This window comes from Manis pentadactyla, chromosome 7 (genome assembly GCF_030020395.1).
Source record: "Manis pentadactyla isolate mManPen7 chromosome 7, mManPen7.hap1, whole genome shotgun sequence".
Taxonomy (NCBI): Eukaryota; Metazoa; Chordata; class Mammalia; order Pholidota; family Manidae; genus Manis; species Manis pentadactyla.
Genome location: NC_080025.1, coordinates 16,621,457 through 16,638,130, shown reverse-complemented (window position 1 = coordinate 16,638,130; position 16,674 = coordinate 16,621,457). Strand labels below are relative to the sequence as shown.

Here is a 16,674-nt window from a genome sequence, read left to right as displayed (position 1 = left end):
AACACTGGGTTGGTTCAGGGGCCTCTGTAAACCATTTAAAACAGCATATAAATATTTACTCAAGTTTGTTTTCATACATTTTCTTCAGCTTTGAATGGATACAGTCAAAAATAAAGTTTACAAATACTAAAAAGCACTTTGTTGTATAAATGAGTCCTATCTTATTTGTGTTCACTACTAATGTCCCTTAACCAGCAATGTACACTTCTACAAATTATTATAGTGAATTATTTGTTGATGTTTGGAAAATATAACAAAGGAGGCCTAAGTTTATCAAAACTGAAAAACTGGAAGTCCTATTATTTCTAATGCTGTCAGAAAGAATGAAAATATTTACTATGGATTAATTAGAAGAGCTGGTCTATAATTTATAGGGTGGCAGTTCAACACTTTTGGAAAGACAAAGTGGGTAGAGAGAGGAGCAGTAATTTGCAATGTGAGTTCTGGTTCACTTTTGAATCCTGAGAATTTGGACACAATCTTGAAGTAATTCATCTGCAAAATGGCAATAAAATTATCTACACTGCTCATACTAGTTTGTACTGGGAATCAAATTAAATATCTTCAAATTAAAGCTTACTAGATCATATTATATAGAAATCATTAAAAACAATAAATACCAGTTTTTGATTTTCTGCTGTAGGTTAGCTGCTACCAAAGAGTTTGGTGACTAAAATAGTTAAGGTTTTGGGGCTTATGGAACTTACGGTTATTTCTGTAGTTCAGTAATGATTGTCAAACGACAAACTAATGTTATTAAAAATGGTGAGGGGTGTTATTAACTGTGAAATTAATAAAGAGTGTATATCATGGAATAAGGTACATATAGAAAGTAAAAATATAATACTCCATACAAAACTTAAATAGTAAACTCTTTTGAGCAACTTTTGAATAAGAAATTCAAAATGAAAATCAGAAATTATATATAACTGAAAAATTTAGAGTGTATTACCAGACACCTGAGGTGTGTCTCAAACAGCTGATATCAATTTCATTGCCTTAAATGGATTTATTAAAAACAGAAAATATTTAATATAAATAAATTGGGCATTCAATTCAATAAAACATGAAAATAATAACAGGTAATTATTTTTTTAAAAAGTAGAGAAAAGAATTTTAAAAGTAGAACAGAAATTGATAAACGATTTAAGTAATTAAGTTCAGAAATTGTGCTAAGTGAAAAGTAGTAGGAAGATAATTTACCATTCAGAATATTTAAGTAAAAAAAGAAGGAAAAACACAAAGAAGTAACATTAGAGATAAAAGGATATGAGTCTATAAAAATGTAGAATTTTATATGAAAAATATAATGTTTCATGTTGAGGTACATTGGGACCAATCTTTATAAAAACAATCAGAAATTAGTCCAAGATTTTGCCTCAGAAGATTCACAGTGACTCAACAATTTCATGGTGGAAATCAACTATGCCTTTAAGAATACACACTCCTATGCTATTAAAAATGATATTGTGCATAGAAAAAATAGAGCTTTCCAATGGATTCTGTGACTGTTAAAATATTAAAGTAAAATAGCACAATAAACAAAATAAAATATCATGTAGAAAACAGTAAAATTGAACATTTCAAATATATAAAATATCAATAAACTTACTTAACTCACTAGTTTATTAAAAGATGACTAACTCATGAACAAGGAAAGATTGTCCATGTAGTTTAAAAAATGCCTTTATATTTGGATATTTTTTCATGGAATTTACTCAAAATATTAAGTAAGAAAAAAATATAACAGTCATATTGGTAAATATCTAACAATGTGGAAAAAACACAATATTTATTTCTGACTAAAGTATAATTGAGATAATAATAGAAGGATGAATGTCCAGTCTCCACAGTACCTAACCTACAGGAACAGTCCTTGCTCTGAGCACCTGGAAACACTTGATCCTCCCTGTACCCAGGATGCTGGGTTCTGTGGTTTTCTTCCTACCTCACTCACCCTTCCTTCACCTCATGGTTGGTTCTTACACCTCTTCCAAACTCTTCAATATTGGAGTACCAAAGGAGTCATCAGTAGACTTCCTTATCCTTTCTACCTATACTCACTCATGTGATATTTTTGTCTAATCTTATATTTTTAAATTAGATAGATAACAGGTATATAGATAGATAATGTCTCTCATTTATGCCTCTGGCTTGTACTTCCAACATAAAGTCCAGACTCATAGATCCACCTGCTGGATTTGAAATCTGTGCTTTTCTTATAGACAAAATTAACAGTTCCAAAAATGTGCTCATAATCTTACCCTACTCCATACTTTCCCCCATATTGGTTAATACCAACTACTTAGATTTAAAAAACCTTGATACCACATCAGTTTCTTTTATTCTCACGTCCTATTTATAATAAGTCAGCAAATCCTTAAACTCTATTTTCAAAATATAGTGTCTTGATAATAATACACATCACATAGTGAGGATTAAATGAACCAAAATATGCAAAGCATTTAGTATACTGTTTGGCTTTTATTAAAAATAATAAGCAATAATATTTCTGGATTGGATACCATGGTAAGAATTTTAATTCTTTAATCTCATCTAACAACAATGATGTAAGTGTAGTCCTTAATATATTAAAGTCTTTGTTTGGCATATGATGAAAGTAAGGCACACAGAGTTATAGAAAGGTACATAGTCACCACTGCTAACAGACAGCACCAGGATTTGAAACCAGAATTGCACTCTAGACACTAGTAAGCTAAATGTTAGCTATTATTATCAAGAATCATATCTGAACAGCCACAAAAATACTTTGAAATATAATAGAGGAATAAAATTTCAAGAAAATGGCCAGATTATATTCACAACACCAAAAGGAACAGCTCTTGTACACAAGGATAAAGGCCAATGAGAAAAGTGAATGGAAAAGCCATTCCCATATACAATTGTATGATTGACAAAAATTGTGTAATGTTTATATGAAGATGAATGTTAAGAAATATTCCTGAGCAATGCAAAGGAAATTCTCAAAAAAAAAAATCAAAAGAAAGAAGCCATGTTCCTAGATGGAAAACTCAAAACTGTAAAGATGTCAGCTCTCCACGGAATAAATGTAACCATAATTAAGTTTCCAACAGGAATTTTTGTGAAACTTGACAGCTGATTATTAAGTTCATTTGGAAGAGAAAGTTCACAGTAGGCAAAAAGCTTCTGAGAAAAAGCAATAAAAAAAGAACTTGCTCTAACAGTTATTAAATATATTCCTTAAAGTTTGGTTTCAGTCCAAATATATGAATAGAACAGAATAGAGAGACTAGCAATAAATCTATGCACATTTAAGATGCAGTATGTAAGAAAAATCATATTTCGTATCAGTGACGGGAAAACGGACTATTCAAAATATAGTATTGAGGGCTATTGGCAAAAGGAAGGGAGCTAGGAAGGAAGAACTACTTAATATTACACATAAAAATAGAAAAGTTTTCAAAAATTGCTTCTCCGTATTAAAAAAAAATTAAACCACAATTCTTCTTTCAAAAATCGAAGTTTTCTTGGGAGAATCAACAATTTCTTGATATAAGCTTATGCTCTAAACTTGAAAAAGTGGAAGCCAAGAAAAGAAAGAGGTTACTTCACAGCAGCCTGTGGCGTGTACCCCCTACCCTACTTTCACCCATATCCCCTGAGGAAAAAAAGGAGACTTAATGTAAGAGAAGCCAAAGCCAAACAAACAAATCTGGATAGAGGAAAATAGGGTGGTTAAGTAGATGGCAAAATCTACCAAGAATGGATGACAGTATATGCCGCTGGAAGAACTCTACACAGGCAGACAGGGCCACTGAGACCCATGGAATTAAAACAGTCCATACTTGGGTGGCATAGATCATTTATTAACACCTCAGGGGAAAACAGACATCCCCACCTTCCCATCAACAATCTCTCCAGGGAAACAGAGTAGCTAGATAGTGATTCCCCCACTTGAAATTGTGATTCATTAAAGATGATTCAAACCAGGTAAGGCAAGTGCTTTAAAGTTTAGAATAAAAAATTTAATTTTAACAAAAGTATAGCTCATAGACAATAAAACAACCTAAGATTTAACAGGAAACTGCTGACCTAAGGAACAATTATTATGTCTGAAACACTGTAATATATAAAACAGCAATGTAATACATAAAATGCATGGGTTACGAGAATAAGAGCAAAATTCGTATGGAGAGAAAAATAAACTAATGGCATTGAAGAGTCTAGATAATGAGTTACATGTATTAAGAGCGAAAAATACAGAGTTTTAAATAGTTAGAAAAATTATGATGGCTGGGTAAGGCAAAGATGATCCAACATAAGAATTACTGCTTTCTCTGAACTAAAGATTTCAACATGAAACTGAAAGATACTGAGTGAGGTAATAGAAAAAATGTCCCTGAAATGAAAGAAGGGAAATGGCAAAAATATATCTGGGATTCAGGCCGATCACTCGTGCCATCAAAGGAGAAAAGCGCCGGCCTGTCGTCAGAAGTGTCCTGGCAATAGTGAGGCAACAGTCAATCAGAGCAATGAGCTACACAGGAAAGGAGGGGACGAGCCGTGAACGATATTCCCAGGAAAGAAAAAAGGCGACAACAGTCAGACACCTTTGCCATGAGGTCTTTCAAGGATTAATAAATGAAATGAATGAGCAATGAAGTACAAAGAAGGAAGGAAAGATGTGAATAATAAACTGAGTCACAGAGAATCCATAATACAGGGAGGAATTTTTAAATGGTGAGTATTGCAGACATCTATATGTAGAATTAAGACCAAAATGCCAAAACAATTAAAGTTCCAAGACAGAATGTAAATACTATGAGTTCTGACAAAGTTAAAATAATAAGATTATCAAAAAAAAAAATGAAAGTGAAGAGGGTGAAGACAAATTGGAGAGGAGCTAATCATCTCGAATTGCACTGCAGGGAGTTAACGAATATTGTGTGAAATTAAAATATGGAGCTAATGCATCCAGCTTAATGGTATTCATGGTCTTTTATTGTTAACCATAAAGACACTTAACAAAAGTTCTTGTGGTGAAGAAATATGTAAGCTCAACAATTCTTTCTATTTATTTCAGATCATTTTTCTTATATTAAGTTATGTATAATATATTAGTTATAAATAGCAGTACATGTCTCTATGCTTATCCTTCCATTGGTACAGATGTATAATTATATAATTGTGATGATGTTCACCATATGTTAATTTTTTCTGAGTGTAAAGAGTCAGGGATGATCTGTTTTTTAAACTTGAATAAGACAGTACAGTAAAATAAATTTCACCTGAATTAACCATTAAATGTAAAATGATAATGATAATGATGATAAAGTGCTTATAGAAGCCTGCCAGTATGCTTGTATGAACTGGTTTGCATGGGATGAAGAAACCTACATAGCGGATATTTGTATAACCAGGAAAGAGGTCTCCTGTATTTGCCTGGCCCCATGGTTTTGTGTCTGACCTCTATAAAGAATTAAACACCCAAGGTCAAACACTGGCAATAACCAAGAACTGAGCTAGTATCACGGCTTTGAAGCAAAGTGAAATAACCAGGCATGAAGGGGAAGGCAGAGCCTTACTCCCAGCTCTGCTAAACACAGGGGTCCTGAGAACTCCAGTGTCTTTGCTTCGCAGTAGAATTGTTGGAATTGGAATTGGGATTAATTTGGAAGCAGTTCTGACACAGCTATCGGTCTGTCATGCAGAATATGCTGGAATCAGAGACAGGGGTGAGGTGCCACCTTCACTAAGGATCCCCTGAATGGAAAAAAATGAACAAGATTGCTGTTCCGCTAATATCAGATGAAGTCAGGTAATACTTAAAGAAGTCCAGAGAACTGTGTGATGCAAATATTCCTGTTAAGAATCAGGGAAATGTAGCTAATTTAACTACTTCAGGATTTTAGACTCAAGAAACTTTGGGAAACATATTCTAATTATATTTTTAAAAGCCTGATGATCATGCCTAATTTCTTGATATTTCAAAAATTTTGACCTAATGCTACAGCACATACATTGTGGATCAATTCAGAATGTCAGCAATGCTATCATTTATGTAAAGGTAGTCTAAGTCCCATGTCCTTCATATGTTTCCCCTCAAAAAAACTATATTTTCCCCCTAAAAAACCACACAACTGTTAGGTGAGTACCTATTCCCTGAAGATAATGTTGATTTTGAGGTATGTATTGCATTTTAAAATAATTCAAACATAGGATACAATGTTTTCCTGTGTACAGATATGATGAACTACTTAGAAAGATTTTTTTTTTAAAGCATGAAAAAGAGAGTAAACTGTGCAGGATAATAATAGAACTTTAAATATCTGTATTTAAATTTTAATAAAAATTCGCAAAAATGTGTGAGGGAAGGGAACCAGTTAGCTTGTAGAGTAGGAGCAGTCCATGGTTTATTAGGTTAGGAGACTAGATGTGTGTGTCTGTGGGCAATTGCATTTTTTGATCAACAGAAATCTATTACCCTTTCATGTGTGGGATTAATTACCTATGTAACCAGAGAATAACTTTAAGAAAATGCTGTATTTCAGAAGGAAATATTGGTTAATTATAAAGAAGAAAATCCACTGGCACTAATGCAGGTAAATACACACACACACACACACACACACACACACATATCAAACTTGCAAGAAGAAAAATGAGCACAAGTATAAATTGTTGTACAGAGTAATATTTTTTCAGCTTAATTGAGTCTTTATAAATACCTTTGAATTTAATGGATTTCCTTATCTTAGACCTATAGGAACTTTGATATTTTATTATAAAAATATTTGAACACATGAAAATGTGTGGAAACATTGAAATATATGACAGAATTTTTTAAAAATCTAACTTTTCCTAGTATTACCAAAAAAATTTGCGTTCTTTCTTAACTTAAGAATTAAGTATTTTGATAAATTTCTACCAAATTCACTTTATTAATGAGAAAACTAAGGTTCAGGAAAATTGTGGCTGGGTTTTAAACCATAGATTTATGACAGAGAGAAATAACTGCATGCCTTCACGAATAAGAGAATTCTAATGTGGGAACTACTTATAAAAGATAAATTTTTCCCTATTTTTAATATTTATTGTCGTAGTATATGTGTAAAGAAATTTTCGAGGGGTAAATGAATCTCCTTTTTCTCTCCTCAAACCAGGCCACCTGTCTAATTGCTGATGGAAATGCTCCGTCTGCCTGTGCCGTCCATGCTCGGCGGTTACTGGGACCTAAGCGTAGATGAGAGGAGAAATGGGAAGGACAAGGAGCGGGACTGGGATGCAAGCAGAACACATGGATTTCAATGGCTACAGTGTGTTTCAGAAATGCTGAGAACTTGAGGTTGCAGACCTTCCCTGGGGTAAAGGTTAGGAAGCCTGACTGCCACCACTTCATTAATGCTATAAAATCAGTGGACTCTTTATTATTTTGTCCATACATACATGGAATGAACATACACCCCAGTGGACATACATTCCAATTGCCCAGGAAAACCCTAGTTTATACCTGTTGCTATAGTCTCAGAAATGTTCCAGCTGGAAGGTAAATTCTATGATTCACTTTCTAGCAAAGGACTTGGTCCCTCTTTAAGTTGTGTTTCTGGGCACCCACTCCAAATTCATCTAAGTGGTACAGAAGATAAATGACTTTTGCCATCCTGGACTTAGTGATAGGATGCACTTTCCAAGAAGTTCCTGCCTATGATTATTTTCATCTTCTTCCTATGTTAAGTAATTTCTTGATTTCCATATATAAGTTTTCATTTCTTTAAATATTAAACTGCTTAATAAAGCCATACACAAGAACAAGTAAGTAAATGAGTGGTAGTGACTTCCACTCAGAGGGAAGACACTAACTTGTGTGTGTATGTTATTTTTTCAGTTTTCATAAACTTAGAAACATCAAACTTTTTATTTTAAGTTTAATCAGTGTTTATGGTTTAATCATGTCAACTCAGGTGTTCATGCATGTATCTATTATGTTATTCATCTGACCAAAATTCAGAAAATAATTTCTATATAAAATTTCTAGGACTAAAAAGAAACAGTCAATTTAGTATATATTAGTGAAGCTCAGTAGGTATCACAGAATAAAATTTAAAGTTAATGTAATGCAGCCTAACTAGAAGTTTTATGAAAAGGAATCCTCTTTCTGTTTTCACTCTGATATATAAGAGAAAAAATACCTTTGAAGCATGTTAACAAATTATGACTTATTATGTAACCCATTCACTTATACATTGGTAATACTAAAAATTATTCTTCTCTAAAATAGAGTTGCATGTTTATAAATTAAGGTTGATAATCTTTCCACATATTATACAGTAACAAACTTTGCACTCTTTCAATCTCAATGAATGTATTTCCACACATACACACATATCCCAGGAAAACACCTAACAGATTTGAAAGATTCTAGTTAGATTTTGATGTGTCCAAGAACTTAAGTGTGTTACGTAAGCCAAAATGAACCATGTCTAAGCTATACTTTTTACTTTTAGCATACTGATAAGTCATAAAACACACATAGCACACACACATTTAAAAGGATAAATACTCTTACTTATTTTAAATATTGTATATCCAGAAATAAATTAAACTTCTATACTAGGACACTTTGTCAACTCTTATAGAAAGTGCATGTCCATTAAAGCTAAAAAGATTTATATTAAATTCAGATAATTTATTCAAATCACTGCTTGCTACAAAAATTACCCAAGATGTACCAAATGCCCCTTTTGGAATTACTATATGTATCTTTAACTTGATTGAAAGCAGAGAGGCACATTTTACAGACTAACAAAAACAGCACTGCAGTTTAATTCTAAATAGTTCTCTAATGCATCAGTTTAAAACTAACTTCCTCCACCAGTTTTGCAATTGTTTCATTTTTTTTCCCCTTTGGTTTCTTTACATAAGTCTTTATCTTAAGGAAACTGAATGCATATTGAAGAGGTAAGGGGCTTCTATCCTCCTAGTTCAAGCTAAAACATACCCTCTCAGTTATCTTTCACAGTAAAGCCAAAGCCAGTATCACATACCTTTCGGGAATGAATTTCTTTCACATACAATGGAAGTAGAAACTCAGATATACCTTCAAGTCGGATTCCCTTCTTGGTGACTCTCAGATTTCCCATACCATCCTACAAGCAATGAAATATAGTTCACTTTTAGGTTAATTAAGGAATGAAAAATTGGCCATAATTTTCTAAGGCCTAACTTGAGAAAACAGTGAGTTAAAAGCAGTGATGATTTAAGGGAAATGGGAGATTGGATTTTCTTAATGATTCACTGCAGCAGTTTGCATGCATATAGAGGGCTCTTTTTAAAATCAACAGGAAAAGAGGTATGTAAAGAACCTCGTATCTTTTCTCAGCACTATCAGAGACTAGGATTTATCTCTGAATAAATCCTGTACTTCATGCATCAGCAGGCTGAACTATTTATTAGGTATAATGATACTTGCTACCTGACTTGTGATAGGAACTTTTTTTGCAGACAGATCTAATAATATTTTTATATTATAGATATATGCATATTTCTACAATATTCAAATAGTCCCACTTGTACATTAATTCTAACAAGTACTTAATGATTGGCTAGTACAAGTAAGCATGGTATTTCAGTGTTCAAATCAAGAGCAAACCTTCTGTTCTCTCATTTAGAAAACAACCCTCTTCACAAATAATGTTTATGAGACAGAATAAAACAAATAAAAAGGTAAGAGTATTAATGAGAATTAAAGAGAGATTTCAAATCTGGTTAAGAGAGTAAACAATTTCTCATGGAAGAGATGGACTCTTACATAGGCCTACAGAACATGAAGTTTCAACAGGATGTGTCCATAGAGGGAGCAACAAAATGAACATTCTGATAACACAGGGAGATGGCATGCCATCTAATCTGGCTAATGTACAGAAGATTGAGAGAGAACAAAAGAGAGTATTTTGAGGCTAGGAAAAAGAAAGCCGTGAGTGCAGAATTATGGATCCTGTATTTAGGTAAGCCTCCAAGAGAGCTCCATGAAAGTTCTTGAAGAGTTCAATGGCTTGAAACTATCAGAGTTAAAGATTAATCTGGCAGACATTCCATGTGGGCTAAATGACAAGAATCTCAGTAATAATGGACAACATAGCAATAAGTGTGAAGATAGTGAAAAGAGGGGCATTTACAATTAATCCAAGGTTTCACAACTATAACTGATAAGGAAATATAGTTATTTCTTATACTGGGATAGAGAAACTTGTAGGCTTGATGGCACCAATAAGTTCAGCTTTGGACTTTCTAACTTTGAGGTATTAATGATAATTTCAGATATTCATCTAACAACCAGCAAGTCTGTTGAAAGTGGTTTGAGGAGTGACAATTGCTTAAGGTAAGCTTGAATCTATCACGGTGGATGAGCAAGTCCTCTGCTAGATATCTAAATAACTATCTAAAATAAATATCTAAAACCATGGAGAAACTCTTACATAATGCTTAGGTCTGTGTTGGAAATAAGCATTTCATACGTTCTAGGAAGCTGTAATCAGTATGAGGAAAGCCAAGAGATGATGATGGTCTCTATCCCGGCCCTTCCCAACTCATAAAGAAAGCCAACAGAGTAGTATAACCATAAACAGAATTCTGAGTATGAATTGAAGATCTTTTTTTTTCATGTCAGATAGAGAAAATGACTACTCCTACAAGAGAGAAAGATTTTGAGGGGCTGAGGTCTCACTCTTCTTATGGAAAGAGAAAGTTATGGATTCTGGTTGATTAAATTTAGGATGAGATGAAGAAATTCAATTTGTGAGGCTCAGACTTAAAGCCGACACCAGGCATATTATACAGGAAATCAACTGAAATTTAAAAAATAAATATGAGAATTTCAAGCATCACTGAAAACTTATTCTCACGAGAAAATAGGTCTACTTTGTTGGGATGGTGACACACCCTGGTTGTTCCCTTGGTTTACATCAGTTTTATAATACTCTCTTTCACTTGCAGAAGTGAAAAGTATCTCTCATTTAGACATTAGTTATATGGGCACCCATCTACTGGCTCTAATCAATATGGTTTTGCAACATTATATCTAGGAACAGAAACAGGCAGAATTAACAGTGAAAGAACCTCAAACGAGGATTTGCTAGGCAGGAATGGCAGAAGTCATGACGACGGGTTATTCGAAGGCAACAAAAGATGACGGGCCTCAAATGGCTTGCCACTATTTTTCTCATTGGGTAGAGACAAGTGAAACGAGAACAGTAATGCGGGGCTGTAAAAATAGCCTAGAGTCCAAGAATGACAGTTGATAATAAATTAATGATCAAGTTTACTATAAGTTAAGAAACATGAGAAATATTACGACAGGCATTTTATCAGAAGATGGAACTTCCAATTTTGAGACCTCAAAGGTGAGAAAAATCTCAGACACGGTAAGGCCTGAAGAATAGCCACGCAGTATGTGAGAAGTAGCTCGGAGGCTGAACTCCTTATGAAGAAAGCCAGGGTATTAGAACATGTAAAGTGACACGGGGCTTTACAATATGGTTTTGTCTTAGAGGGATGTTCTTGACTAATTCTCACAGTGACTGACCATATATATATTCTCGAATGCCAGGGAAGGAAGAGTTCTGATGTGTTCCCCCTGGAGTTGCTATGGAAACAGCTAATGCAACTGTTAGGCTTAACTCGGTGCAATAGAAACTAATTCCATCACAGATGCAATTTCCAGTTCAATAGTAATCTTGAAGAATTTTTTCATGAGATAAATTTAGAAATGAAAGAACTGCATATAGCTAAAGTTAAGTATGCAAATTTAATTTTGGAAAGTTTTGATTCTTAAGCTTAGTTCTCTGCTTTTATTTTCTATATGACACATACTTTGGGGGCATATAAATAATTACATTTCATTTAAATTAGATGAAACAGAATCACCCTGTATTTTTTACAGGACTGTTATTACAGTACTATGTTTTGAATCTGACCTTATTGTACCATGTCCATTTGATCCTTGTTTTATTTCTATTTTGTATTAAAAAATAAAATTGTGAGTTTTTCTATATTATCTACATGTAGTTAAAAAATACCTAAAGCTGTATAATATATACACAGCATATATTCAACCTGCTCCTCACATTCATGTACCAAGTCCACTAATAATTTATTAGATAATGAAATAATCTGGTTTCCCTTCTGCAAAAGCATTAAAAAGAGAATCTATTTCTACTGTTACTATACTTCCCTGATTTCACTCTACTCTTGTTTCTTTCAACATCTAAAAGGGAGAAAATAATTTCTGGATTTTCTGTTATGGATCATGTGGCCCAAACATGAGAGAGTGACACGAACTAACCTGTCTGTGGTCCGGGCCCCTGTCTTGGCTCTGCCACCTTCTTTCTGAATGAGCTTGGACCACATAACAAATCTCTTTGTGTTTTAATTTTGTCATTTGTAAAAAGAGTAACAGGACTTACATATTTATTGAAGTGATTACATGAGGCTGTAAAGAGCTTAAAATAATGCCTCACATGCAGAGTCCTCAACAGGGTTTCAAACATTAACATTTTATTTAAAATAATTTAAAATTTTGTCTAATATTATTATAAAAATTCACATTGTTTATTTTTGGAGGGATTAGCATTGCATTTCAGTAAACTCTACATCAAGCTCCTTTATCATTACAGTTATGAAGCTTTTCATCAACTAGCAATCTCACAAATCATTTACCTACTTTTGATGTCCAGCATATTGTCATTTTAGAAGGGAATGTGGAGCCAGATAGCTTGGATTTGAAACTTGACTATTTACTAACTGTTGACTGTCACATGTTTCATCGATCTAAATCTAAATTCATTTTCTGTGGACATCAGAAAATTATAGTATTCCTCAGAGGGATGTTGTAGTAACTTAATGACATAGTGAATGAATTTTTTTAAACCAAATCTGGCACATTTTTGGTAATTATTACTTGATGTGTACTTAAAATCAGTACTTAAATATCAAATGTAATGAATGTCTAATCAACACACATTTTAAAATCAAGCTCTCCCATTTTCATTCATCCTTTCCATTCCTAATGGATCTGTTGAAGTTCAAGACCCATTTCATCTCTAACTTGGCAATGCCTCCTGTTCTTAGAGTATAAATTCATGTTTACAGTTACTTTACTGAATTACTGTTTATCTTTGCTCAAAACCCCACAAACTCAGCCCTTGTATTATAGATTTATGTCATTTACTTTGAATATTTAGTGTGCTTTCTAAATTATCCATTATGAACATTATCATTTTCATGTTGACAAGAAATACTACAAGTCTTCTACTATAGCCCCACCTTCTTTAGAAAGATTTACAAGACCCTGTAAGCATCCTCAAGCAATCCTTCATTTTTCAGGTTTTTGCTCTTTTCTCATCACTCCACTTCATTTTCACTAAACTGCATTGCTAGCATTTCTCAGAAAACTTCTCTCTTTTACCATTTAAAATTATTGAGTCACATATTTTATCTGTACGAACTCATCTTCACAACCATGTCTCCTCAATACTCTTATTCATTAATCAAAGCCTCGTCTAAAAAAAGCCATAGTTGGTATCTCAGAAACAACATTTCTCTCTACTCTGTATTTCCCAAATGTTCTATTTGTATATTTTTATCTCATCTTAATAGTATATGATCTTATTATCTATGCACTTATTCCCTCTTCTGACATGTCTTCCAACAGTGGTTTTTATAAAGTATGTGGTATTTAAGTGCCTGATTATTTAATTGGTCAGTAGAATTTAGGTCTTTACTTGATAAAAAATGAAGCAAAAAATTAAATTGGTACCCTTGGAAAAATCATGCTATCAACAAAATGTACAGAATTTGCCTTTAGAAACTGCAACAATCTCTGATCTTGGCTTACTCTGTCCTGGTTCTTCATGATCTCTAGCTTTCTGGTATTAGAAGAGCTATTCAGACGGTGGCTACCCTCAGGATTTCAATCACCCCTTAACAGGCAAATGTAATTGCGAAAGTAATGAGCATGTTGACATGGAACCGAAGACATTTTTTCAATTTGATTTGCTTATTAGGTAATATAGAAAATCTGGTGCATGATTAATTACTACAAAAAATTAAAAGGAAATTGAAAGACTCCAGAAGCAAGAAGATACAGATTTCAGACATATTTTCTAGTTAAATTAAAACCAAAAATAAATTTCTTTCAAATTACCAGCATCGTAGATTTCAAAATAAATTGATCAGGAAGAAAAGTAAATACATATTTTTTATGGCTTTGATTATCTGATATTCATTCTATACTTTGATTTGCATGAGGAAATGACCTTAAAGAGGAAATTTAGAGAGAAACTGGAGCCTAGTATGGTGGTATTTGGGAGACCTTGGGAATTAAATATTTTAAATAAACATGTGGGGAAATTGAAGTACCAGGTTTTTTAATTATACAATTAAAAATCGCATTTTAAATGTCTTTGCCACATATTCTTTACTATATGCTAAAAGAATAAAAAATCCATTAAATTTTCAACTCCTAATTGAAGAAGAGATAATTCTCTTTAAAATATCTACAGATTTTCTTTTTCTTATCTGTTTTATGCTTATGTTATTTATAACTTATAATGAACTGTTTTTCCCCAAGCATAAGAAAAAGAACAAACAAAACATAAGTTGACAGCCTGGTTTATATGTGTGTTTTTTACTACGTTGTTTGCTGTAAGTGTCTATTTTATTTTCATTTTTATTGGCCTTCCTTATTCCTGCTATTATTAGAAAATAAACTCTACCATGATAAAAATCGATAGACCTAGGAATTTGAACTCTAATTCAACTTGTATAGAAAAATATTTCGAGATTGTTGCTAATAGCTTTTATCATCTGAAGCATGATTTGTTACCTTTGTTCTTAGCTACTGACTATTCAAAGTTTCATAATTTATAGATCACTGATGGTCTGAGTTGTAAAAAAAATAAATGTATTCATATATAAAATAAGACAATACATATTGCATTTTGTTTCTCTTATTTGTGTTTGTGTTCTTTTAACTATGTGAATGAGTTTTTAAAAGCATAATAAAATAAAATACAATTTGTTTTCAAAAATTTCCTTACTGATAATGCATTTATTGACAAATATTTCCTTGTTTGTCTAACAATCCATACATTACTAGCCTCACAGAACAGAACATGTTTATGCTTAGTAACAAAATAATCAGAATGAAAATATGTTGAAACAAAATAAATCCAAAATATGTTAATCTGACATGGAGGATATGATGACAATCATCCATTAAGTAGAGGAAAAAATGGATGTGTTCCGTAAATCCAGTAAGACCAATATATAAGGGATCATCAATACATTTTTAAAAGATATATAAACACTTAAAGCAATGGAGACTAGATTATAGTTATATCTACATGGAGAACAGATCATAGTAGGGACATTTGGGTCACATAAGGATCTTACGTTCAATGTGCTTGATAAAAAATTGTTTTCCTATAGAACACCATCTATTTGAAACACTATTGGTGTGTCTCAATCAAATAATCTAATACTGATTGTATAACACAATTTAAAAAGTTCATGAAAGCACCAGCATTGTGCCACCTTAACTTGAAATTAAGGTTATGCCCTGATGGGATCGGCTGCTGTGGCTGGAGGCAGATTTGCTACTGAAGAATGTTGCTGCAAAACCAAGAGTGCTATTAAAAATAAATATTTCTCAGTGGTAAGTGGAGACAACTTCAAAGAACTTCTTGCATCGGACTGAAGGAAAATAATAAATAATGAACTAACAGTAATGTTATGTACCCTAGAGAATGTCATCTGTAAATAGGACACTGAGAAACATCTACATTTTAATCGTTGTAACAAGGGTATAAAGCCTAAAGGTTCATTATTAGCATGCCTGCCTTTCCCAAACATACTTAATAGAATACCAGAATTGTAATAAACCCAGCAAAAAAATAATTCAGTTTTCAAATAGAATTAGAAAAATGTTGCATGATATATTCCCATTCAGAGATTCATAATACATATTAACATACTAAACACTCTGAGAAGTCTGGGGTAAAGAAACATTTTTATTTTGTTCAGTACGGAATTCCCTAAACATTTTGTTCAGTGGGTCCCCCACTCACTCACTCACATTTTGGAATAGGTGGAATATGTTCCTTTGAGCACACTTTTGAGATAGTGATCTAATCACATATATATTATGAACTCTGAATGAAGAGCTATTAAAAAAAGGTGCCTTTTTAAACATGAAGACTCAAAAAGAAGTGATTGAAGAGTTAAAACCTACTATGTCTCCATAAATATTTACTGAGAGCCTACGTACAGCACCACTAAATTCAGTTTATAATTCAACATCTCTGCTATTATTAAATACTAGAGAGAATATGCTGAACAGTCTAGGCACCTGGTCTGTCTCACAGATGTTAACTTCTTATTGTCAATAAGAAGTGAGAAAGATAGGGAATATACACCTCTGGTCTGTACATATATTTGCCAGCTACTTCTAAGCATAATGTAGTTCCTAAAAGGAAGATCACTTCTTGCCTGGAACAAAATCACAATTCTGAACCTGTAAATTAAGGATATGGCTTTAAAGTATGGTAACTCTGCACAGGTAGTCCTCATGGTAATGTCTTAGCTAAGAATTCCTTCCATATCCCAAGACAATGCCTTTATTTTCCAAGTTAATTA

General features: G+C 32.9%; 1 protein-coding gene across 2 annotated transcripts in view; it reads right to left on the bottom strand.

The window, feature by feature from the left end:
- SGCZ (sarcoglycan zeta) overlaps positions 1-16,674 on the bottom strand; it is a 916,905-nt gene that overhangs the window by 157,964 nt on the left and 742,267 nt on the right. For both annotated transcript variants that reach the window (XM_057505149.1, XM_036894388.2), the window contains one exon: positions 9,027-9,128. In XM_057505149.1, the coding sequence (XP_057361132.1) occupies positions 9,027-9,128 (102 nt within the window). The remainder of the gene's footprint in view (positions 1-9,026; positions 9,129-16,674) is intronic.